The sequence below is a fragment of the Ochlerotatus camptorhynchus genome, unplaced genomic scaffold (assembly GCF_037179485.1).
Source record: "Ochlerotatus camptorhynchus isolate MF236.1 unplaced genomic scaffold, CSIRO-AGI_Acam_v1.1 ptg000084l, whole genome shotgun sequence".
Taxonomy (NCBI): Eukaryota; Metazoa; Arthropoda; class Insecta; order Diptera; family Culicidae; genus Ochlerotatus; species Ochlerotatus camptorhynchus.
In genome coordinates, this window is record NW_027040574.1 from 2,291,189 (window position 1) to 2,317,382 (window position 26,194).

Here is a 26,194-nt window from a genome sequence, read left to right on the forward strand (position 1 = left end):
AAAGAATTATTCCAACACCCCAGCCACTGCAAATGTAAAGTATCGAAATCATTGCTAAACGTTATATAATATGCTGTATTCTTCGTCCAACGCAGCATGCATTTCATTCAAAAATTACGTTGGAATACTCATTACTTTCCTATTTTATAACGTAGGAAGTAATTGACAACACCGGTGAAAACAAACGCAAACGGGAGTAGCCGAAGCTGAATCCATTTCCATTCCATTTCCATTCCATGCCAACGTCTTTGCTGCCCTACGCTCTACTGATTCCAAAATCTTGGAATTCACCTCACCGAGACGCACGCCACAAAGCATCTTGGAAGCCCCCGAGCCCTCCGACCCAGTCGAGCCTGCAACGCCAACCTCCAAACTTTCACTCTCCGGTGTATCCTGCCATCAAAGTCGTCTCGGCCCTGCGGTCAGAAATGGTGAGGGGGTCTTCCAGTCGGCGTTGCCAGGCAAGTACTTCGATTCGACGTTCCATCCGCCTTATATCCGGATTACGATGAGTGATGACACCGCTTCGTGTTTTGATTTGCGCTGTACCGTCCGCTCAGATGTGTGGGTTCGTACATAGATGTTGGTGTGCGTGTTTTCTTCCAACGCAGCAGTTCAACTTTGTCTCGTCTAAAACCGTTTGGCGCTGTTATCTGTCTCTATAAATTCCAAAGAGTGAAGGGGGTCTGCTTTATAGTAAGGAAATGCCAACAAGAAGTATCTCAATTTGAGATTTTTTGACGTTCTGTGAGCATCTTTTAACTTTTATTAAGTTTTCTGAATTGTCACATCGGTTCTCAAATAGAACATTTTTTTTTTGATCGCTTCTCTTCATCGACGCTCTCTTTCGTAAATAACTCGGCTTCAAAACCGTTTCGTCTTTGTCGTTTTAGATGCTAGATTGTTGCTTCTTCCATCGATCTGTGTGTCGAAATATCTTAACACGGCCGTGACGATTTAAAGAGAAAGTTCACGAAGAGAGTCGATCAATGTAGATAGGACCTATTGAAAAGTGACACTAGAATTGATTTCATGTTTTCAAAGGTTCTCTGATTGTCCTTGATATTTTTTTAGGTTTTCTGGAAATCTCTAAAGTAGCCTAAACTTTTCTAAGGTTTCATTATTCTCGACTTTTTCTGAAATTCACCGATATTAATATATATTTTCAAAGCAATTTCAAGATTTCCTAAACTTATTTGAAGAACCATTAACAACTCTGTGGTTCACTTGAACTACTCTAAAATTATCCATGCATTCATGATGTACCCCTGAAAACCCTTTCCGAGGTTTCAATAATCGGTACAGTTGAAAACCGGAATAACCCACTAATGACAATAGACTTCACCCTTGTTATGAACGTTGAACATAGTGTCGGAAGTAGTGCGCTGTATAGCGCATCATTGTGCGATAACCGTGCACTACTTCCGATACTTCAGATACTGTACGTTAACAAAACGAGAGTAAAATCGATTGTCGCTATTGGGTTATTTCGGTTTTGAACTGTATCGATAATACGATTCACTGAAGTTCTTTCTAAAATTTGCAAGAATTCTCTGAATTTCTCAAAACTTCTCAGGCTCTGAACCATTTGGCGGATTTTTTAACTGTTGGTTAAAATTTGACAGATGGAAAGTTATCAATTAACCCTGCTATCCGAGCGTGGTTACTTCTGACAGACAAGAAGTTAAATTTTGACAACCTTGGCTAAGTTCTTCTCGAAAACCTGTTGATCGACAACACAGGGATTTTCGAACATAGAAAATAACTTTCGAAATGTCACTTTTAACCACGAGTTAAATTTAACTCGGCAAATGGTTCACAGCCTAACACTGCTATCCGAGCGTGGTTATTTCTGACAGACAAGAAGTTAAATTTTGACAACCGTGGCTCGAAAACCGGTTGATCCAACGGGGATTTTCGAACATAGAAAATAACTTTCGGAATATTTTTAACAACGAGTTAAATCTAACTCAGCAAATGGTTCACAGCTTCAGTAGTCTTCTGAGAGAATCTTATGAATAACGGTGTGAAACTTGGAGAACTTTTAAATGATCCGACAAATAACATATCAGTTCAGCGAACTTCGAAGAGCTTCAAAGATAGGATCTGTGAACTACAGAGCATTGTATAAGGACGTCATTAGCAGCTCTACATCATTTGTTTGTAAACAAAGGTGCATATCCACACTCTCCATAATTTTGGTGCAGGGGAGCTGTTATATTATTAATCAAGAAGTTGTTATTTCTTATGTATCACCTTGTTTACATTTATCTTGCTTTCCCCTGTAGTAGATTTGGGCGATGAAAATAAAATAATGAAATAATTATTCAAAATAATGTAATAATATTTCTCAGCGTATGCTATTGTGTAAACCCGCTCTATAAAGAACGCACTGCTTTCATGCTGTCAGTCAGTATAGAATCGCTATCCCTTACCGGAAGAAAGCTACCGATCGTATAATTGAAGGGGAATGATCGGGAAAAGAGCTCGGGTATGGTTATTGCTTAATACGAGCAACGAGTATTCGGGATTTGTCAGCGCTTGTTGGTTGAGAGGGAAATGCGGAAACCCGATCATGACAATCAGCGGTAGTGGACTTGGTTCACGAGAGAGCTTCTCAAGCAAGGTAGCGAAAGCGAGAGCGTATGACACTCTACGATTCATTGAAGCAAGAAAGGTATAGAAGTTACGGGTCGTGAAAGAAAGGTGAGAAAGAGAGGACCTATCGATCAGATAAATATTGGTTCTCTCGTGTGATCCGATAATCCGACGAACATTGGAGTTCGTCATTCTGTTGGCGATAGTTACCGCGATTAGTCGTACGTTCACTGCAAACAGCAATTTTAAAAATGGCCGGAAAGCGTCACGACATCCCCGATTGTATAACAACCTTGTACCCAGAGAGTAAAAGAACCGACAGTCCAATAAAGCTCATAGAACTAACTAGACGTGCGTTTCCTTGTTCTCTGATACGAAAGTAAAACATGGTGTCAGAAGTTCTCGCGGTTTAAATTCGTAAAAAAGTTTCAGATCGTGAAATCGTTTAAGTTGACCGGGGAACAAATCGATTTACGTGGAGGCCGACCGGTGAAGACCGAAAGCGAATAGAACTTTCCCTCTCGCGGCGCGTTACGAGTGTACGCGGAAGCCCCACGACGTCATTTTGTTTTTTGTTGGTTCACCCATTCAGAAAAAAGTGAGGTTATCCAAGCAAAATGGATCAAATAGCAATGCTGTTGGAAAACCAGAACAAGCTATTCGGCGAGCTTGTGAAGCAGATGAGGGATCAGCGAGTGCAGCCCGGTGAGGAAGTTGCCGCAGTAGCACTATCACCCAACGTTCCGCTTCCTCCACCTCTTGCCATTGACGGGGACATGGAGGAGAATTTTTGTTTTTTCGAAAGCAACTGGCGAAATTATGCGACAGCGATTGGGATGAACAACTGGCCCGACGCAGACAATCCCAAGAAAGTGAGTTTCCTATTATCGATTGTTGGAACTCCTGCGCTAAAAAAGTATTTCAATTTTGAACTCACTGCGGAGGATAAACGAACTTCGGACACCGTTCTCGAAGCCATCAAGAGAAAAGTGGTGTGTACCCGAAACGTCATCGTTGATCGGTTAGAATTTTTCACCTCCGCACAGCTGTCGACGGAGAGCATTGACGACTTTGTGTCTCGTCTGAAGGTGTTGGCAAAACCATGCCGGTTCGGTGTGTTGGAGACGGAAATGCTAACCTTCAAGATCGTGACATCGAGCAAGTGGCCGCACCTCAAGACAAAAATGCTTACGATGACTGACATCACGACGACGAAGGCAGTGGATTTATGCAGAATGGAGGAAATTACGGCGAAGCACTCACAGGCACTGTCGTTGGAGCCACGAGTGGAAGTAAACATGCTCAAGGTATCTAAGTCACGCAAGTGTAAATTTTGTGGTGACTGGCACGTTTTCAAGAAGGGATCCTGTCCAGCTTACGGCAAGAGATGCAAGAAGTGCAGTGGAAAGAACCACTTCGAACGAGTGTGCCGTGCTGGGAAGGAAAAATCATCGAGACGAAGCTCACGAAGGATCAAGGAAGTAAAGAACGCTGGATGGAGTACGGATGAAGACAGTTCGAACGATGGATGCAGTGAGCGGTCAGAGGAGTCGGAGATCGAAGGTGAAATTGGAAAAATTTTCGACAACTCCAAGCAAGGCGGAAATGTGCAAGCGGAGATTCAGCTGAAGGTCGACGATAAGTGGATGAAGATCAAGTGCGAACTCGATACAGGAGCTAATACCAGTCTCATTGGTCACGACTGGTTGTGCAAGCTTTCAGGCAACCCCAACCCCAAGCTTCTTCCATCGCCTTTCAAACTCCAAGCTTTTGGTGGAAGTACCATTCCCGTACTAGGACAGGTGAAAATACTCTGCAAGCACAAGGAGAAAAAGTATCGACTGGTCCTACAGGTAGTTGGAGTAGATCATAGACCACTTTTGTCGTTGAAGGTATGCACTACGCTGGGACTGGTGAAGTTTTGCAACACGGTTGCTGTAGTTCCCGCCCAACCGCTGCAGTCGGAAACCGAACAAGACATGCTGAAAGTGTACCGTATTAGGGCTGAGGAGATCGTCGAGCGAAACAGCGACATTTTCAACGGCTACGGGAAAATGCCTGGCAAGGTCAGCTTGGAAATCGATACCAACGTTTCACCCGTGATCCAGCAACCCCGGCGTGTGCCTATAGCACTTCGAGCCCCTTTGAAGGTGGAGCTGGACAACCTCGAGAAAGATAACATCATAACCAGGGAGTACAACCACACCGAATGGGTGAGTAATTTATTACTTGTTAAACGTGGACCAAAAGGCTCTGAGTCTCTTCGAATCTGCTTGGATCCAATTCCACTGAATAAGGCTTTGAAGCGCCCGAACCTTCAGTTTGTGACGCTGGACGAGATTTTGCCGGAGTTGGACCAGGCGCAAGTATTTTCTACTGTCGACGCTCGGAAGGGATTTTGGCACGTGGAGTTGGACGAACGCAGTAGTAAATTGACGTCATTCTGGACCCCATTCGGACGGTATCGGTGGCTGAGGTTGCCCTTTGGCATTTCTTCGGCTCCCGAAATTTTTCAAACCAAGCTGCAGGAAATTATCCAGGGCCTAGACGGTGTGGAATGCTTGGCTGACGACTTGTTGATTTATGGTCGAGGTAGGACGTTTCGAGAGGCACTAGAAAATCACAACCGTAATCTCGAGAGCCTACTCGTTCGATTGAGAGAGAATAATGTAAAATTAAATCGTTCGAAACTAACCCTTTGCGAGACCTCCGTTAAATTTTATGGTCATGTCCTGTCAAACCAGGGCTTACAAGCAGATGAGTCAAAAATTGCTTCAATCAAGCACTATCCTGTCCCCTCGAATCGAGCCGAGCTTCACCGCTTCATTGGCATGACCACTTATTTGAGTCGGTTCATTCCAAATTTGAGCGCAAGTTGTACTAATCTGAGGAAGCTGATATCCGAGAAGGAACCGTGGGTGTGGTGTGACGTTCATGACAAGGAGTTCGAAAGATTGAAATCTCTCGTTTCGGACATTAAAACGCTTCGATACTATGATGTTCGTCAGCCGTTGATGATCGAATGCGACGCGAGTTCCTTTGGCTTGGGTGTAGCAGTGTTTCAGCAGGATGGCATAATCGGATACGCTTCGCGAACGCTTACCAAAACTGAGCGGAACTACGCTCAAATTGAAAAGGAGCTCCTGGCAATTTTGTTCGCCTGCACCAGGTTCGATCAGCTGGTGGTCGGAAATCCTAAAACGATCATCAGAACGGATCACAAACCGTTGATTAACATCTTTAAAAAGCCTCTACTTACCGCACCTAAAAGACTGCAGCACATGTTGTTGAACTTACAACGTTACAGTTTGGAAATTCAATTCGTCACCGGCAAGGAGAACATCGTAGCGGATGCTATTTCCCGAGCACCATACGACGATGCAAGCGCCTCGGTGGAGTTTCGGAAGGTGAATATCTTCAAGGTGTTCCGCGAATTGGAAGATTGGAATCTAAGCAGTTATTTGAGAGTGTCGGACAACTGTTTGGGCACCATCATCGAAGCGACTGCTGAAGACCCTGCTCTTGTGAAGGTCATCGATTATATTTGTAACGGCTGGCCAAATTCAATCGAACGTGTTCCAGCAGTGGCGAAAACGTACTTTAAGTATAGGAGCGAGCTTTCAACCCAAGATGGTCTAGTGTTCAGGAACGATCGGATTGTTATTCCTAGTTCTCTCCAGCGATCCATGGTAGACAAGGTGCACACTAGTCACAACGGGATTGAATCAACATTGAGACTAGCAAGGGAGAACTTATTTTGGCCGAGTATGAGCTCACAGATAGTGGATGTGGTTAAAGAATGCGCCGTGTGTGCTAAGTTCGCCAGCAGCCAAGCAAAGCCTCCTATGCAGAGTACTGCAGTTCCCGTGTATCCATTCCAGATCGTGTCGATGGACGTATTTTTCGCGGAGTACGCGGGCAAACGCAGAAATTTTCTTGTTACGGTCGATCATTATTCCGACTACATCGAGGTTGACATACTGCAGGACTTGTCAGCCCACTGCCTTGTGAAGACCTGTCAGATTAACTTCGCACGCCATGGAGTTCCCCAGCTAGTCATATCAGACAACGGAACCAACTTTGTTAATCAGGAAATGAAGGCAATGGCCAAATCGTGGAACTTCCAGCACTCTACTTCCGCTCCGAATCACCAGCAAGCCAACGGCAAGGCTGAGGCCGCCGTGAAAATAGTAAAGCGTCTGATCCAGAAAGCAGATGAAGCAGGTCAAAGCTTTTGGTATGTTCTTCTACATTGGAGAAATATACCGAACAAAATCGGCAGCAGTCCTGCAAGCAGACTTTTCTCTCGAAGCACCAGATGCGGTGTCCCAGCTGCAGCAGAAAAATATTGCCCCAATGTGGTAAGAAACGTCCCGGAGGATATCCTGGAAAATAAAAAGAGGATGAAGTACTACTACGATCGGAAATCACGAGCTCTGCCTGCTGTGGAAACGGGTTCGCCAGTCTATGTGCAGCTCCAGCCGGATACAAGTAAAGTTTGGACTCCAGCAACCGTAAATCGGAAGCTAAATGATCGCTCGTACGTTGTGGATGTTGGTGGATCCTGCTATCGCCGTGATTTGGTACATATCAAGCCGCGTAATGAACCAAGTTCTCGCCCAACTTCTTCGAACAAAAGTTTGTATCCTGGAACCGAAACAACAACAAACAACAATAAACCGACAACGGCAGCAGCAGTGCAAAATGATTTGAGAGACACGCCAGGCAGGTCGTCGCCTGCTTCGTCGAAAGATCCTGAGGTCGAAATACGTGAGGTTCAAGATGAATCATATCAAGGTGAGCAGCAGTTGGCGATTTCATCAGCAACAGAGGTGGTTCGTATGGACAAATCGACGACTCCAAAACAAAATTGCCGACCGAAGCGTGAAAGAAAACTACCAAGGAAATTCGATGACTTTGTTGTAGAGAAATAGTTTTTTTTCTTTTGTTTGTATAATGAAAAGGGGATGTTATATTATTAATCAAGAAGTTGTTATTTCTTATGTATCACCTTGTTTACATTGATCTTGCTTTCCCCGATTGTATAACAACCTTGTACCCAGAGAGTAAAAGAACCGACAGTCCAATAAAGCTCATAGAACTAACTAGACGTGCGTTTCCTTGTTCTCTGATACGAAAGTAAAACAGGAGCATTCAATAATCACTTGTTTATTTTGTTGTTTCATCTTCGATAAAAAATAAAAATCGTACAGACTACTTTACCTAATATTCTTAATCCTATTTTTAAAGTACTTTTGCTAAACACAAAATCGAAATCCTCGATAGTATCGTTAAAAGCTCGCAGACAAGCGTCGAATGGATTGTTGAAACCGTAATCAGTCCGGTGAGCCGGCACAGCGACAAGTTGTGAGCTCCTCAACTGTGTCGGGCTGGAACGTATAGAGGGACATCCTGTAGTAGTTGTGGACAATCAATGTTGCCACGCAGTAAGTCGAAAATAAATAGTTGCTGAATGTTTGTGCGCCGTGAGAAGCGCAACGTTGGGATATTCAGGTTGTACTCGTGGATGCGATCGAAACTTGAAGGATTTAGAGGTGGTGAATTTGTGTTGTAAACTGATTGGAAGAAGCTCGCAAACCAAACAAGTTAGCAACATCGACAGGAGAGCTAGCAGCGATCCCGTTAAACTCAACTATGTCCGGAATACGATTACTAGACCGTTGTGATTTCACGAACTTCCAAAACGCCGATGGGTGCTGCTTCAGATTCGCTTGCGTTCGCTGGACGTACTCCCCATAGCTAGACTTCAACAGTCCGTTGTATCTCGTTTCGATTAATCGGAGACTATTTTTGCTCTCGTTGGTTCTGGTACTGAAATAGTATTTGCGCGACTTACGCAATACGTTCCGCAAATTACGTAGCTCAGGGCTCCACCAGGGTTGCACTGAGGTTAACCTCGTAACACGCCTCCGGAGAGGAACTCGCGCATAGAGTGTTTCATACAGATTGTCGTAGAATTGGTCAGCAATAGCGTTGACAGAAACACTATCCAGAATCTGTTGCCAATTGATAGTGGACAGTTCATTATTCAACGAGCCGAAATCGCAGTGCCTGAAATCCAATTCAGGTGGATACAAATCACAGTCCGATATCATGGGCGGATTGCAGTCGGCATCAAGTCGTAAGATGAATGGCTTATGATGATGATCGATATCCAGTAGAGAGACCGGAGGCTCAAGAAGGTTAACGTTATCCGGATCACTGATGAAGGCTAAGTCAAGCGGTCTTCCATTCAAATTAGACAGTGAATTGACTTGGATTAGCCCACTAGCGAGCATCGGTTCCGTGAGAGCCAGTTCCTGTTCAGTGGACGCGTTTGATGGTAAATAACCGTTCACGTCCTCGTCGAAAGTCCAACTCTGAAACGGAAGGTTGTAGTCGCCCATTGTCAAGATGATATCGGCGTTCGAAGATCTCTCAAAGATAGTATGTTGTGCCGTAGTGTGAGACGTGTATAAATCCGGGCTGGAGAGAGGACGGAGATAGATTCCGGTGATGAATAGCGAGCGGTGCTGCAGAGTGATGCGCACAGCCACTTGCTACAGACGGTCGCAATTCTCGAGCGAAACTGATGTGCATGAATGCTTGGATTTTATCGCAATAAGTACACCGCCGCCTCTGGAAAGCTGACTGGTAGCTCGATTACGGTCGCAGCGGAAGAAATGATAATCTGACGATAGCTCACAGTTCTGAATGTCAGCTCGAAACCAGGTTTCGGTGAGAACCAGAACGTCGTAGTCGCATGTTGAAAGCATTAAGCGGAGCTCGGTTGTCTTCGTTCGTAAACCTCTTACGTTTTGGTAGTAAAGGTGTATTCAGATCTAAGCGATATTTCACGCGCGGAGAGAGATTTTGCGAAGGTACGAGAGGGAGAAAAGTACTAGCTGTCTCTCTCATTCCAACGCAAATTTTGCTCCGCTCCGCTCCGCTAATGTACGCTTTTAGGATCAATTTGACTGCAAGGGTATGTGCATGCGCTGTTGCTGACATCGCTGGATAATGAGCTGGAAACCACGAAACTATCAGGAGGCGGATGGAACGTCGAATCGAAGTACTTGCCTGGCAACGCCGACTGGAAGACCCCCTCACCATTTCTGACCGCAGGGCCGAGACGACTTTGATGGCAGGATACACCGGAGAGTGAAAGTGTGGAGGTTGGCGTTGCAGGCTCGACTGGGTCGGAGGGCTCGGGAGCTTCCAAGATGCTTTGTGGCGTGCGTCTCGGTGAGGTGAATTCCAAGATTGTGGAATCAGTAGAGCGTAGGGCAGCAAAGACGTTGGCATGGAATGGAAATGGAATGGAAATGGAATGGAAATGGAATGGAAATGGAATGGAAATGGAATGGAAATGGAATGGAAATGGAATGGAAATGGAATGGAAATGGAATGGAAATGGAATGGAAATGGAATGGAAATGGAATGGAAATGGAATGGAAATGGAATGGAAATGGAATGGAAATGGAATGGAAATGGAATGGAAATGGAATGGAAATGGAATGGAAATGGAATGGAAATGGAATGGAAATGGAATGGAAATGGAATGGAAATGGAATGGAAATGGAATGGAAATGGAATGGAAATGGAATGGAAATGGAATGGAAATGGAATGGAAATGGAATGGAAATGGAATGGAAATGGAATGGAAATGGAATGGAAATGGAATGGAAATGGAATGGAAATGGAATGGAAATGGAATGGAAATGGAACAACGGCGCCGGTGGTGTAGTGGTAAGCGTGATTACCTCTCACCTCAGCAGGCCTGGGTTCAATCCCAGTCGGCGCCGCCGGGATGTTCTGAGGCATAACATCTCTGATCACGCCTTCCTTCGGAAGGGAAGTAAAGCCGTTGGTCCCCGGTTCATGAGTTGATGGGTCGATAGGTAGGGTCCAGGTGTGGGAGCTGCCTTCCTGGCACGTCGGTAGCATTGGTGCTCAGCACGGAAAACAAGATCGACGGAAAAAACAAACCAAAGGAAAAAAAAAATGGAAATGGAATGGAAATGGAATGGAAATGGAATGGAAATGGAATGGAAATGGAATGGAAATGGAATGAATGGAATGGAAATGGAATGGAAATGGAATGGAAATGGAATGGAAATGGAATGGAAATGGAATGGAAATGGAATGGAAATGGAATGGAAATGGAATGGAAATGGAATGGAAATGGAATGGAAATGGAATGGAAATGGAATGGAAATGGAATGGAAATGGAATGGAAATGGAATGGAAATGGAATGGAAATGGAATGGAAATGGAATGGAAATGGAATGGAAATTGAATGGAAATTGAATGGAAATGGAATGGAAATTGAATGGAAATGGAATGGAAATGGAATGGAAATGGAATGGAAATGGAATGGAAATGGAATGGAAATGGAATGGAAATGGAATGGAAATGGAATAGAAATGGTGTCCCGTTACGAAAATTTAGTCATCGTGAATAGCCATACTTTTAATTGTTGGTTGTACTCACCAACTGCTCATTTGCTAATAACTTCGCACATAGTTGACGTAACATAGTTCTTTTTAAAGCAGTAGATAGAATAGAGTTTAAGCTTGTTATAGATACGTAAAAACAAGTAGATTTTAATTCTAGTAATAAACTGCATTTGTTTTTGCGTTGTAAAAATGAACGCTGCACATCTCGTACTTTACGTGTAAAAAATTATTGGCGTTGATTCAAATGTTAACATTTACCTACTCTTTGCATATCTATTTTTTACAGGGGTCAGTATTTTTTTACTAGGTTTTTGAATTGCTGGAAAAATCGGTAAAAATTCAAATGACCGTTATCCGCAAGGAATCGATTTCATTGTTGTGTTGACCAAGTTTATGTTCTATCATTAAATGGGGTTAACAGAACTAAGTATGTACAAGTTTGTAGTGACCGAGTTTTGTCACCGAAACACAAACACGTCCATCCGTCCAAAGAATAGTCAACAGAATAACGATTAGTTTGCATTCCCGTCGTTTCATCCTCATCATTGAGCAGGTGCCAGCCTGCTCTCACAGCAAACGTAAACCTATCTCTATCTCCCTCACTCCCTCATGAATCCGAGCCTGCCTCTCGATATTATGTGTCTTCGAAAGCACGCTCGCCTCCTGACACGCATGATATTCGTGCTTCCGAATGCACGCTCACATTCAAGCGTGCAACCTACTTGTTTATATCGATCAATGTCGACTATACGCTAAATATAAACTACTTAAACCTTGTTTATTGTATATAATATTCGTAACCAATTTAAAAGTTATCTATTAGCAGGTACATAATAATGACTTCCTAGATAAGACGTATACTGAATCAACTCAACTAAATCTCTCATATTTGTCCAAGTGACCAACTTCCAATCCTATACACTACAAAGTTCAGAACAAATTTTCCCATTAATAAATTTTCCACAGATTTTTAAACTTTTACCGAACAGTTCCGCAATTCAAAAACTCGGTAAAACCGTACTGACTCGATTAGTGTGTATAGTAAACTATGATCCTAATCTATCAATTACTTTAAAAAAAAACAAATTTCAACAACTGAGTGAAAAGTTATTAACAAATGAGCAGTTGGTGTGTACAACTGTGTATGCCAAGCATGGTCATATGGAGTTTCTAGGGCCACCTTGGTCACATCCGGACATTATCCGGGTGCCCCAAGGAAGTGGTCAGAATCTGACTTGAGTTAAATCTCATTATACGATCTATACAATGTTATATGTAAGAAGGGTCAGATCACACCATAGATGGATAAATTCAGCTTTTTACAATTAATGCAACTTATACATACATAACAATCTATAAGCACCGAAATGAATGCGATAAAGCACGTTCATAAAAATGGTGTCCTAAATCTTGATTTAACATTCTGATGCATATACTTTGATGGACTATTATACCCTGGACAGACTATGGCTTATATCATGTAATATAGGCTGTCTTGCAATGAGCACTCATACATCTAGTTTTCACTGGAAATCCTATGTATGAGTGCTCATTGCAAGACAGCCTATATTACATGATATAAGCCGTAGTCTGTCCAGGGTATTAAAGTTTGTTCTTAATGCAGTTTTCAATCAAATAAATGTTATTATTGTAGTTCAATACACTCTTCTTCATATTCAGCAAAGTTTGAAATTTTGATCCCTTGGCGTAGAAGTGCATGGATTGTGTCATTAATATCCCGTACAGACTATGGCTTATATCATGTAATATAGGCTGTCTTGCAATGAGCACTTATACATTGGATTTCCAGTGAAAACTAGATGTATGAGTGCTTATTGCAAGACAGCTTATATTACATGATATAAGCCATAGTCTGTCCAGGGTATAATACATCTTCATTGAATGTTCGTAGCGCGGCACCACCATAATTGTATTCCGATTGCAACTTTAGAACGAATGGTCCGATTGAAGCCACCAATATATGCTAAGAAGGGTCATAACGAATACTAAGATCATACGAAATTTGTTGGAAATACGGGTTAATTTACCACAATCAACACATGATAGAATTATATAGCCGTATAGCTGGAAGTCGTTTCCTTGGATATAGTCCTGGCACTGCGGAAGCTTAAACGTGTAAATCCCAGGTCACGTGTAAATGAAAGTATTGTCGAGGACTATACTTGGACTTTTGATAACTAGCTACACCTTTGAATGTTTTTGGTTGATGCCTATAGCATATTTAACAGGACATTTATATCTGTAATTGTAACCAGCTCGATTTTGTTTGCAAACCTGGTTAAAATGTTTATATTTAATTATCTTAAAGATAACTCGTCCAGCTCAAACCTTTGTAGGGGTAAGAGGTGGGACCATCATCATCATTTTAATCATAAAGCCGGTTGGTAATTTTTTTTTCACAAAATTCTGCCATCTACTTACCGCACACGTGCTAACTTTACTCCGACAAACTGAGGCACTCATCGATTTGCCGCTGTTTCGCGAGCTTTGTGTTTGACAGCCCGAGTTGAGTCACCCAATCCAATGTCAAACTGGTCTACTGTCAGAGAGCTGTGAGTGCATTTGTGTTTCTCTGCTGGAAGTGCAATTTTGTGCCGTAAAGTAGGTATCAATTTCAATTCTTACCGGGCGGATTCATTACTTTTCACTTCGGGAAGGCACTTACTACACGGGACCGTTACGGAAATTCATGTAAGTACGGTTAATATGTGTAACAAATGTTCACCCCGATCAGTGCCGTCGGAATGGGGAAACTCGCGAGTGTCAGAATTTTTGTTTGAGCGCCGTGATGTTTGAGTGACTTGTGCCGACGCTAGTGAGTGAACACTAAAGATGGTGCATAGGGTGGTTCTCGGTAGCTGTTACTCGATGAAAAGAATCATGACCTTTGATTCCTATTAGTGCATCTTTGATTTAGCGAAATACCTTCATTTTGTTAGCTTTTAAAAATGATAAATTTTCAACTGCCAGATAGCCATAATGAACTATTCACATTATTATTAAATCTGATGTGAATACCAACAAAGGCGGCTAGCTGTATGCTTGGTTCAAGAACGCGTGACTTACTGAGTGTTACCGCTTGTGGTAACTCATTTTTTTTTTGCTTCTTGCGTATTTGCCTCTGACGCCCGTTGGCGATTATGTTCTTTTGGATGTACACGCGACGCGTGTTTCTGCGAGGACCGTATAAATATATAAATCAAGGACGGAGTGGAATGTGATGCGAGGATCCAATTTTTATGAATAGAACACTCGCTCACGGAGGATGAATGGTTAGTAGAAATATGTGATAGGTATGCAGTATTAAGTACTACATACTGCTGTCGCTCTCTTCCATTGCAGTGATCATTTCCATTTCGGAGTTATTGATAATTCGTTAAAGAGTCGGCTCTCATTAGCGTACGCCTCGTGATGGAATTTATTAATTTTTATTTTGGTGGATATTAATAGAAATCGAGAGCGAAAGGAGCGTATACTTCGACCTTTCTCAATGACATTAGTGCGCTCGTATGTGAATAATGTTTATGTTTGGGCGCACCTTCCTGTCTGGTGTTTAATGTTGTCCACGGTGTTTTCCTTTGCTCTCACTTTGACAAATGTTTATCACCCGTTTTATGTATACATTGCAGTTATGTACATTAGTACGGTTCATATTATTCTTTCGCTCCACAGAGTATTAAAATGTATGCTCACTTAGTTACAAATTGATTGTACTTTTGAGAATTATTTCAAAACAACGACAATTGGCTAAATTGACTGAAAATTTCATCAAATTCACATTTTCTTTTTTGCCCAAAATGTGACTGTTGAACGGGGTGCACTTTATCTGATTTATTTACATTTAGTATCTATATTCATATTTTTGCTGAAAATCTTCAAAATCCTCATCAATCTTCATTCTTTTACTCAACATGGGAGCATCTCAACAAAGCAATATCATCTTAGCATCTTAGATCTGTTGAATGCAAAATTGCACAAGTTTTTAAAACCATTGTTACTTTCGCGGTGGACCTCCGCTAATCTTAACTTAACGACATTCAATTCAGTGCCAACATTTCAAAGGGGCGTAATTGCTTTTGTAAACAATGGCTTTAGACGTAGATTTCTCGCAAATGAAAACCCACCCCTTCAAATTACAAATGCTAGCTAATACAGGAAACATTCCTCTGCGTGCTGGTGTCATTCATTTTCATGAGTGTGCTTTCATTCGCGAGAAATCGACGACTAAAGCCATTGTTTACAAAAGCAATTACGCCCCTTTGAAATGTTGGCACTGAATTCATATTGACGGAGCTGTTCACTTCTGGTAAGCCTATGAGCATCACAAAGGCATGTTTCTGGTAGCTTTATATCAGCTTGGTGTGAACCCTATCTTGTGTGCCTTGCCTTGAAAAAAGCCAACATCGCTTCGGGCTCGCCAATTGTGGGCCCCACTGACAGCTCATAATTTGTAAACAAATGTTAGATTCAAGATAGAATTTCGAAAAAAAAAGCCGTGGCTGATATTTTAGATATCCCTAATATTTTCACTTACATTTTGTGTGTGAAATGTGAGGATTCAAGTGAAATGTGAGGATTGCTTTCAAGGTAGTTCTGGAGAAAATCCGAAATCTATGGAGAATTCCACGTTCTGAGTAAAATTTCAAAGAAATCCTGAATAGAATTCAATGGACATTTTAATGAGTATAGGTTAATTTTTAACGAATTGTGAAAAAATATCGAACAGGATTCCAAAGATAGTTTCATGAGCAGAATTTTGACTCTAATAAACAAATACCACAAACGAACGAACGAATGTTAGAACTATTCCACAAATGGTTTGGATGAAGTTCAGAACCCTTGATTAAGCTCTTTGTTTTACACGCCTTTTTAATAGAAACTAAGTGATAGATTTGTTGGTTGTGAACAAAAGAACATGAAAAAGAGTGTTGTGACCAGAAATTTTTGCTGTGAGACAAGAAACGGAACACCATTTCACTGTTTTTGATGAATTGATTCATGCTAGATGCTCCAAAACTTGATATACAGTTGAAAAATATAATTCTGTTTCATTTTTGCAAGGATCGTGCTAGAGTTCAGAAATATTTTTGTTGAGAAAAATGGAAAATCTCGTGAAAAATATAATAGTGCCTTAGTGGTTATGATTTTCCGGAGTTGAAAGGTTTTGTCCTGTTTTGTTTTTCACCTCAGTTCGCTCCACACTGCTGACTCGAGAAAATTATTCCAGCTGACAGCATCTGACGCGAGAAACTCTACCGAAGCATTGGAAATCTCCACCGGAATCATGCAAAATCTCCTCCACCGAAAACGCGGCGAAAACTCCGACGAAACTCCCTGCAACCTTATTGGGCAGCACCGAAAATCTCTAACAAAATCGTGCAGAAGCTTCCTCCTGAACTTCCACTGCCAACATCAAAGGGTGGTCACTCTATACACTTGTTTTGCGTCAACTTTTTTCTCAGTGTACCTCAGTGTGCCGCAGCTGACACGGCAGTGCCGAGAGGTAATTGAACTGACGTTTGTTTGCTTGTGAATAGTGAATTGTTTGGCAACCCGGTATTTTGGCAACTCTTGATTTTGTTTTGTTTTTCGAAACCTGAGAACTCAATTGACGACGATGATTTTGGGCGGCCGGAACCGGAAAGCGACAGCGGTCAAAAAAGTGGTGGACGCTTTGTGCTAGTTACGACTGTCGGATCTTCGGAATCGAAAAGCGCTAAGCGCAAAGCCATTCCAAGCGACGAACAGACGAAGAACACCAACGGAAGATCAAAGCCATGAAGCAGCTGTACAAACCGCCAACGGTTGAAGGAAACGGAATATTTCTACCACTCGAATCTGTTCCGGCTGCAGGTGGAAGAGATGCTAAGCGAGGTGAAGGTGAAATTCAAGGTGTTAAACTATATTGAGCGTTGTTTGGGCGATTTCCGGAAGTTTTTGAGGAAAAATATGCTGACAATGAACGATCTCTGAAGGATGTGGATTATGAAGAGGTTGATTTTCCGCTGGCATTTCCCGACAGCTCGCGTGTTCTCGCCAAGAAAAGTTTCGCATTCGTTCAGCAACGGATCGTGTACCATATTGGATCCAGTCGTTCATCTTACATCTTATGGCAAACCACTGCAAGTAGATTTACTGCTAGAGATTCCTCGGGAGATTCCGGACAAGTGTTTTCGGAAGGAAGATTACTTTAACTCACATGAAGAGGGCACATCCCAACAAACAATTTTAGCTGCAGTTTAGCTTATACAGGCAAAAATTAGCTGCATAAGGCAAATTTTGGCTGTATAAGCTAATTTGCAGCTAAAATTGTTTGTTGGGATGTTCCTGGTCGTCGGTACAAACAGTCAAAGTATTATTTGGCCAGTGCACTGAACGAATTTGACATATTCCTGTTATGTGGAAGTCTAATAAATTTGCGCTATAAGATAATCCATTGAAAATGATATGATTGGAAATGTGTCAGGTAAATTCTATATGAATATCTGATACATTTACAATGCTGATAATTTGGTAACTTTTATATGATCGTCATATGATAAATGAAAATCGATCAAATTATAATAATTAACTGAAATGGATTTGAAACCCATAAGCATAAGCTATACTTTTCACCACAATATAATATATGTGTCATAAATCAATCGAAGTAAAGTTTATGTGAAAATAACATGAAATTTACTTCTTCTTTTGACACATATATTTAATCGATTTCTAAAAATAAATTCGAAAAAATAAACATCAGGCAGTGGGGAGCTTTCACAGTTGTGCCTTTTTTTATTGTAGCTGATTTGGGATTCGATCAAGATCTGTTGAGGTGTGATGCTTTCGGTGTCTGTGCTTGATTCCACTGGGCCACGGCTGACTTCAAGATTGAGCTCGTTCAAATAGCATGAAGTAAGAACAGCTCTCCCGACATGGAATGTAGTGCAACTTTATGCTCGTTTTGCTAGAGTGAAGACAAATAGCACTGACAAATTTATGTTCCGTTTCGGTGGTGTGGTTTGTTCTACTTAGGGCTGGAATCTGAATTAGCCGTGTAGAAGGCTTACAATTAGAATCATAGCAAAGTAAATATTACAGTAGAATCATTTTTTTTTTCAATCTCAATACATTCTTTTCTGGAACCAATTACCATATGAATGAGTGTACGTTAACATCGTTGAAAATTGTTTCAATAATTTATAAAGAACAATCATGTAAGATGTATTTTATTGGGAGCGATATTCATCCCAGAAAAACATGCAAAAACAAATGCTTGCTGTTGGATTTCTTAAAAGGCATTTCTATATGACTATTTAATGATTGGGATACATCTGTTTACAATCTTTAAACGTCAAAAATCAAAGCAAGCTATTACAATGAGATATACATGTTTTCCTATACTGCAAAGTTAAATGACAGTCCAATAGTTTCTACATGTCTATTTACACGCGACATATCAACAAACGTCAAAAATCAGTAAAAGCAACTCCAATAAAATATACATGATTATCTTATAAGATATATATTTTAGTGAGCAATATTCATCATGAAAACAGGTATATTTTACTGAATTTTCTCATAGTGCAAACTTATATGATTTTTCATTAGTTTCTAGATGTCTGTTCCCACCCATGACATATCAACAGTTTTTCACCATGAAATATATCAGACAATATTCATATACTTCTTACCTTCGCTAACCACGTTCGAAGCAAAGTATTATCAAGTACTAAGTATGTGAAATTACGATAGAAATCATTCCATATCGCAGTCATAGTTTTTAAGTGATAATCCAATGGAATCTATCAATCATCACATAGAATGAATAAATATGCTGACATTGCTATGTTATAAGATGGATCCAATAAACGGTACATGTCGATTTGTTTCAGTGTGGGTTGCGCTTCATTCCGCTAAAAGGGGACTTTCGATGAAATATTTGCCAATCGCGTTGTGTTTGTGGTGCACGCTGCTGCAATTTATTTGTAACATAATTAATTTAACAGTCTTAATTTTTAATATAACCAGATTTTATTTCAGCAATTATTAACAGTACACACTTAAATTTTTCGCAGAGATTCCAACAGCCGAGTAGTTCTGCAATTTATTTTGCTGAGGTTCAGTAAAACAATTGCCGAGACTCAGCTAACAAATAACATTTTGCTGAGATATCAGATAACAAACTGATATTTTGTAGAGATATCAGCAAAAGTAAATGCCGAGGTAATCGGTTGTTGGCGATTTTACCGAGCTAGATTAAGTGTGTAGCATATGGTAGCATAATGAAAACGACCATTTTTTACCATGTGTATCTATTATCACTAGTCGGCACCTTCCTCTTCTTCGTCGAACTCTCCTTCCTCGTCAATCGTCTCCTGGTACTGCTGGTACTCCGAAACCAGCTCGTTCATGTTGCTCTCGGTATTTTTTCTACTGAATTCCGCCAACGTTACAAAAGATTTAAAGTTTACCTGAGCCAGATCCACCGCCGAGCGAGTGCGTAAGCTGAAAGCCCTGCAGGTAATCGCAACCCTCGGATTCCTTACGGACAACATCCAGCACAGAATCTATCAGCTCGGCACCCTTGGTGTAGTGTCGTTTGACCCAGTTGTTACCAGCACCGGACTGTTCGAAAACGGAACAGCTGGCCAAATGGTCCCGCTCGGACCAAATCTATAGTTCCCGGCTCAAGATTGATCAGAACCACTCGTGGGACGTACTTTTCTGCGGTCACGGGAGCCTGAGTAACGACTTTAATAACGGAGCTGGAGCCGGTAATGTTGAGATCGATTGAGTGGTGTTGCTGTGCAAGCGATTTCCCTGATTTTTATGTACTTACTTCTTCGGACAAGTAATTGGATTTGCGCTGACTGCACTTTGTGGAACTCAATTCGATTTTGGAGAATCACTGGATGGAGATGCACGGTTGTGGTTTGTAAAAATTATATTTGTTGTTGAGAGAGTGAAACTAGAAACCAAATTCCATGAATTTAATCCGTCGATGTTGTAAATTATAAAATTCCAATTGATTAAAGAATGTGAAAGACGCCATTTAAAAAAAAATACAGCATTCAAAATGTCCAAATTTTAGCAAAAATTTGAAGATTGCCCATAACAAACAATTATGCAAAGATTCACGAAGATCGGAGAAGGTCGAGTTTTATCGATTCGTCATTTCAAGCTGAACAATGCATTAGGTGCTAAGTAACATGGACAAATTTTTTTCGTCGGCTTTCTCTTTGAATCCTCACGGTCATTTTAAAACATTTCCTGCTATTTTCAGCACACAGCTCGATGAAAGAAGCTATTATCTAGCTAATATGACAAACACGGCAAGATCGAAAGAGAAAGTCGATGAAGAGAATCGTTCAATGTTACTTAGGACCTAATGCATTGTTCAGTTTGATTTGGTGTGGAATTGCTCTCTAACAGACTTGGGGACTTTATGGAATCCCAAGGGCGTATTGGGAGCATTCCTAGGGAATTTAGAGGAGATAATCAACGAGAGCTTGAAGTTAGGGGCAAGACAGCTGTACTCAGAGTAAATATATTTGCAGCGAGTAAATTTGAGTTACTCACATTTACTCAAAAATGATCAAAGTAGTCTCGATTTTCTGATCATAGAAAATATCGTCTGACAGCATATTAGGTTTTCAATATAAACACAGTTTTCAAGCATTAAAAGATTCAAGGCAAACCAGCGATCGATTGGTTAAAGTGTTGTCGTTGAAGATTTTTGATGATGTGGTGGTGTTATTTCAGGACTATACACACAGCAAAAAAATAATTTTGATATCACATCAAAGTGGATGCACTACAATCAACAATCAATACGAAACTAACGATTTTAAATTGGCTCACTACTTGACCTGCCTATTGGTCCCAAGCAAATCGATTAACGTACCCCATTCTAGTCAAAATTCTAGTACTACATGATTCGCTATGAAAGTTTGACAGATAAAATGAGGGGTTATTGGATTTTCGTATGTATCGAGGGGTGATTCGACTAGCTTGGGACCGAAGATAGTACCAGAGCTGAGCCAATAAAGTTGAGCACGTTTCTTCGGGACCTACTTGTCTTAGAGTTACCTCTATGCTACAATCATGTCGAAAATTTCATGTAATTTTTATGACCACATAAATAAACAAATGCAGTAAAAGCAGCGTAATGTCAGTTCATGCATTGTATTAATGATAATTTTGTTCTTTTTAGCAAGTAATATTACACCATATTTTCAACATGATAGTAGTGCATCCACTTTGACGTGATATCAAAATTATTTTTTTGCTGTGCATGTTGGTACTCCACCAGAGATTTGAGAAGTTTCTGCCCTGTGAACATAAAAAGCTTATCTTGCCCAGCCTGTAAAAGATCCCTATCATCTTTTTGAACTAACTTCAGACATGAGGAAATCCAACATAAGTATATCGTGAAAAGTACAACTAGGTTCTAAAGTTATAACGTTTAACTATTCGTTCGTACCGGCAAGTTCAGTAGCAAGAAACTCCTCGAGCTGGGTCTCAGGGATTACTTATTACTTGGTAGTCAAAAGGACTTCGTGAACAAGATGTGGCTGATGACTAGAGGTTATTGCAAAGTATGAACTGAAAGATAAGATATGGATTGGCGGGGAAACTACTGTTTGTTTTTGTTGGGGTTTTCTTCGGTACGTACCACTGCTACCTTGTTGCTGATGCCGACGATCTGGCGACGTACTTCAATTACTCGCTGCTACTGCTGTCGACGAACGGTGACTGGTGTTTTCCGAACCGATGGAGAATGGTGGTTTGACTGCACGCCGGTTTGACGGGGCTTGTCATTCGTGTGTAGCTTGGAAGCCTTCCAGGCGTCTTCCCTCGTTGGCGAGGATTGACACGGTCTAGGACGATTTCGGAGTGACCGTGCCAAAAGGGGAATGCTCCTTTTCGGTTAGGGGTAACCTCTCCTAGTTTCAAACCTCCTTCGTGGTCAGTCGGACCAGAGATTATTATTAGTCCTTGACTGTTCGGCGAAGTGAAGCTGATCTGATCTGAGGTCCTGACCAATCCAAAATGGAGGTACCTGATGTATAACACACGAACGCCTGATACATGTAACCGTTCTGTTACAAACCTTCAATTTCTTTATTGCAGCAGGTGATCGATCCTTCAGGTAAATTTAAACTATAGCGATGAAACCCACTGGGAAGACGACACGGCCATGCTTAACGGCCGATTGTTGAATAAGGCGTCTATGACCACAACAAAATGGTGACACGGAGTCACAGGGTGATGGGGTGAAGGGTCCTGCGATGCTCAGCGAACGGCCATCGTTCACTTTTAAACAGTACTCGCTCGCCAGAAGTGATTAGCTAGTGGAGTTAAGGAATCTAGTTCAAGTAGTGAATCGTAGTGACCTGTTGAACACCGATTTCACCGATTCAGTACCTTTTCCGTACATTTTTCAAACCACTTACTGGTTGGCGAGTACGGATATCTAATTGCCTAGGACCATTGAAGGAGGTCTTGATGGGGCCTCACTCACGACTCTAAAATGAGCCGAGCGTAGCATTTTTCTGAGGAGTGGAATTCCTACTCTCAAATCATAGCATCGAGCCTCACAACTTGTGCGGGAAGTGGGATAAAACGGGAGTGAGGTTTGCTGCCACTCATTTTCATGTTTTCTATCACACGCTGTTGTTTGAAATCCTGGGTGAACTCTGAAGCTTCTTGCCTTGAACAAAAAAGTCAACCGGAGCCTTGAAAAGTGAGTTTGAGAAATTTCAACAAGCCTGGACACCGCTCTCGAGCACACGGCCCTAATAGCTAAGAAGAGATTCCCTTCCCGGTTTGACAGAGTGCGACCTTGCCGTCGTCGACTGGCTTCGTCTGAAGGAGTAAAATCGGAGCTGTGCATCGGGACCAGCTCCACAATCCGTCATACCAGCCCATTGCCAAAACACCACATCACTAAACCAAACCACCATCGGACGACAGCCAACGAACGGTAGACGCGCTAGTCAAACCGCCATTCGCTGGTAGACCATGTCAGCCTTTCATTGTTTACTATCGCCAGAATCGTTTTGAAATTTCAGTGAGCGCTCTCTGGACTGCATTTGTCGTAGTTGTCGTAAAAGTACGTGCCAGAGTATCCAACACACCACAGTACTCACTCCTAAGTGTATTGAGGAATGTTTAGACAATATAGTGGTTAAGTTGATCCGCTCCGGGTTTTATTTAATTTGAAAGCTTGAGTATGCGAAGGCCCTCCAGTTTTCCCGGGAGTGCACCGACTCTGAGACACAGTTCACAGAGTTTCATGCTGCTGAGTCGTTGTCGGGCAGAACATTATTTTCATACAGTATGAGGCAATGTTGACTAATCTAGGTTTTTCAGGGCGCTGTGCCTCTTCTCCTCATCCCACTTCATGAATTTTAGATTCTACCACCCAGGATATAGTCCTTTTTCCATATCAACTGTTACACACATTCTGCTTCTACCAACTGGCTTGCATAAAACACCCATACAGTCAAAAGTTATATCTCTGAAAGATTATAGAATATAGTTTATAGTTTATAACTATCCTTTTTTAATTAATACTTTCATCGAGGTTCTGAAAACTGAAAAGCACGTCAGCTTACTTTGCTTGACAGCATCGGTATCAACATTGTTTTAATATAACAATCAGGTTGATATGTGAATAAGGTATTGAGCAACGCGAGTTACTCAGAGTTACTCAAAATTAACTCCGATTTTACTCATGATCGAAAACTGGGTAAGACAGGCTTGAAGCATGATTCCACGGGAATTTAAGAAAAAATATTTAGGAAAAGGATATTGTGAGGATAGTTTCATTTAAAAAAATAAGTTAATTCTGATGTCGATTCTGACTAATATCTAAAAATATTATGGGATTTATAATTTTAAACAAACTGAAGGGAGTACTTCAGTGAAGTCTAAAGTGAATTTATAGATAGTTCTGAGTAAGATTCCAGGGCAATTCTGAGGAGTATTTGATGGTGGTAATTCTGAGGAGAGTTCGAAATAGAGTTAAAAAAACGAATAAACATCGTGTAGTGTTCCTATGCAGTTCCTACTGTCTTACCTGACCTACAACGAATATACGTTGTATCAGCGGGAACGTGAAATCATCTAAAATTGGAAATTAGTGGTTTTACCAACAATCAATACGAAACTAACGATTTTAAATTGGCTCACTACTTGACTAGCCTATTGGTCCCAAGCAAACGATTAACGTATCCCATTCTAGTCGAAATTCTAGTTCTACATAATGTTTGTTTTGATTCGCTATGAAAGTTAGACAGGTAAAATGAGGGGCTATTGGTTTTTCCTATGTTTCGAGGGGTGAATCGATTAGCTTGGGACCGAAGAGAGTACCAGAGCTGAGCCAAAAAGTTGAGCACGTTATTTCAGAACCTTCTAGTCTTAGAGTTACCTCTATGGTTTTACCTCGTACAGTGGTGGCCTTTAAATTAGCACAATAGGCATAGCATACAAACTAGCTAACTTAGGCATGTTGCAACTATGTTTTGTTATGAACAATTGAGTTGACATTTTATCAAAGAACTACAAATATGCTGAATTTGTGTGCACGTTATATCAAATTATTGGAAACGCTTGCCGGAAATTGACGAGCTGGTTGAAAATTGTTAACTAATAAGCACATTTATCATTTGAAATTTCCGAAGTCCGAATATATAATATAGCAATATGGTAGAAAATTTTAAAACTAGGGGACATGCAGGTAATGTCGGCCTAAGTGTCCCTTATTTGGGCCCATACATAAATTCAGCAATCGACTAAATTTTCAATAGCAACCAAAAATATCCATTAGTAACGTCCCAATAACGCGTTCATCTAGATAAAATTGATAAATAGCAGATTTTTAGCGATGGGCCCAATCTTAGATCTTAGAGCCTTGACAATTATGACTCCAGTGTGATATTTTTTTTCAAAACTGTGATTTTGAAAATTTTCAAAATCTCACATTTTAATTATTTTTTCTCCAAATCTTGCATCACGAAAATCTTAAAGAAAAGTTCTAGTTTCAGACTCTACACAAATTTCAAAGCCCCAGAATCTTGGGAATCTTAGTAAATCACTGTTTTGTATCCTTTCAGTAATATTCTTCAAGTATTGGTCTATTGTATGTGTGTATTAAATTTCATGAACCATGTTTCACGTTGAGCGAGTTCCAAAGTCAGTAGGATTTACACATTTTGTTTCGTGTTTAACTTTGTACATCAGCGCGAGTACTGAAAGGTGAATATTTATGTTAGTGAAGACACATATTCTTTGTCCGATATCCCTTACAATTTCATCTAATTCTCATTTGTATCAAGTTAATTTTTTCTGAAAAATTGTTTTAATTAAATCTTTTATTCTTCACATTTCTGTCTTGTATCCTATTCATACGGATAGCATGGCCAAATGCCAATACTGACCTTTATCTCTGTTACTCAATAAATTCTAGGTCTTTGAAATAATAAGGTGTATCAAGTTTAAAAAAGTGATAGAAATTGAGTTTTCAAAGTATCTCGAAAGATAGATCAATGATTTGTTTTGAATACATTATGTGACTCGTAGAGTTCAATATACTTTCAGCTTTAAACAATACTTTCTGTAATTTTGCTTTAACTTTTCCCACAAATAACTCCGAAAATTTACAGGTGACCGCCATTTTAAAAATGCGTTCAATTACGTTTTTTGTTGAATATTAACAACCGGGAATTTTTTAAGATTTGAGCTGGGAAAACTGGGAATTTCAAAATGAAATTTCACTGACCACCCTGTTAATTATTATTACAAAACTAAAGGTTTTTCGGGTTGGTAAATTTCTATGATTGTCATACAATTAAACTAATGCAAAAATGACACAGGCATCGAAAGCTCTCAATTAATAACTGTGCAAGTGCATAGAATACTAAGTTGAGAGCACGCAATAAGCTAATACACGATAAGGAATAAACTTGTAATGCAAATAAGAAGATTAAACATGGAAAACAAACCATTTTTGGTGTTTATGCGGATTTATAGTTTCATCCAGTAAATCGATTCGTTTTAAAAATCATCCGACTGCTGACGGCTCAAACCCCTATCGGAAAAGGCGATTACGCGTAAAATTGATGCTC

The 26,194-nt window shown here is 40.7% G+C and overlaps 3 protein-coding genes across 3 annotated transcripts in view; all 3 read left to right on the forward strand.

Annotated features, from left to right (window-relative positions):
- Positions 1-3,215: 3,215 nt before the first annotated feature.
- On the forward strand, positions 3,216-5,256 carry LOC135698217 (uncharacterized protein K02A2.6-like). Its single transcript, XM_065218109.1, has 3 exons — positions 3,216-4,811; positions 4,920-5,190; positions 5,240-5,256. Exons 1-3 carry the CDS (start codon positions 3,216-3,218, stop codon positions 5,254-5,256), a joined length of 1,884 nt encoding a protein of 627 aa, XP_065074181.1.
- A 1,109-nt stretch (positions 5,257-6,365) lies between these two features.
- Positions 6,366-7,969, forward strand: LOC135698218 (uncharacterized protein K02A2.6-like). The gene is made up of 2 exons (XM_065218111.1): positions 6,366-6,835; positions 7,885-7,969. The coding sequence occupies exons 1-2, from the start codon at positions 6,366-6,368 to the stop codon at positions 7,967-7,969; spliced, it is 555 nt and encodes a 184-aa protein (XP_065074183.1).
- Positions 7,970-13,620: 5,651 nt separating this feature from the next.
- l(3)L1231 (lethal (3) L1231) overlaps positions 13,621-26,194 on the forward strand; it is a 39,810-nt gene continuing 27,236 nt past the window's right edge. The window contains exon 1 of the mRNA XM_065218201.1: positions 13,621-13,769. The gene's annotated coding sequence lies outside the window, so the exon portion shown is untranslated. The remainder of the gene's footprint in view (positions 13,770-26,194) is intronic.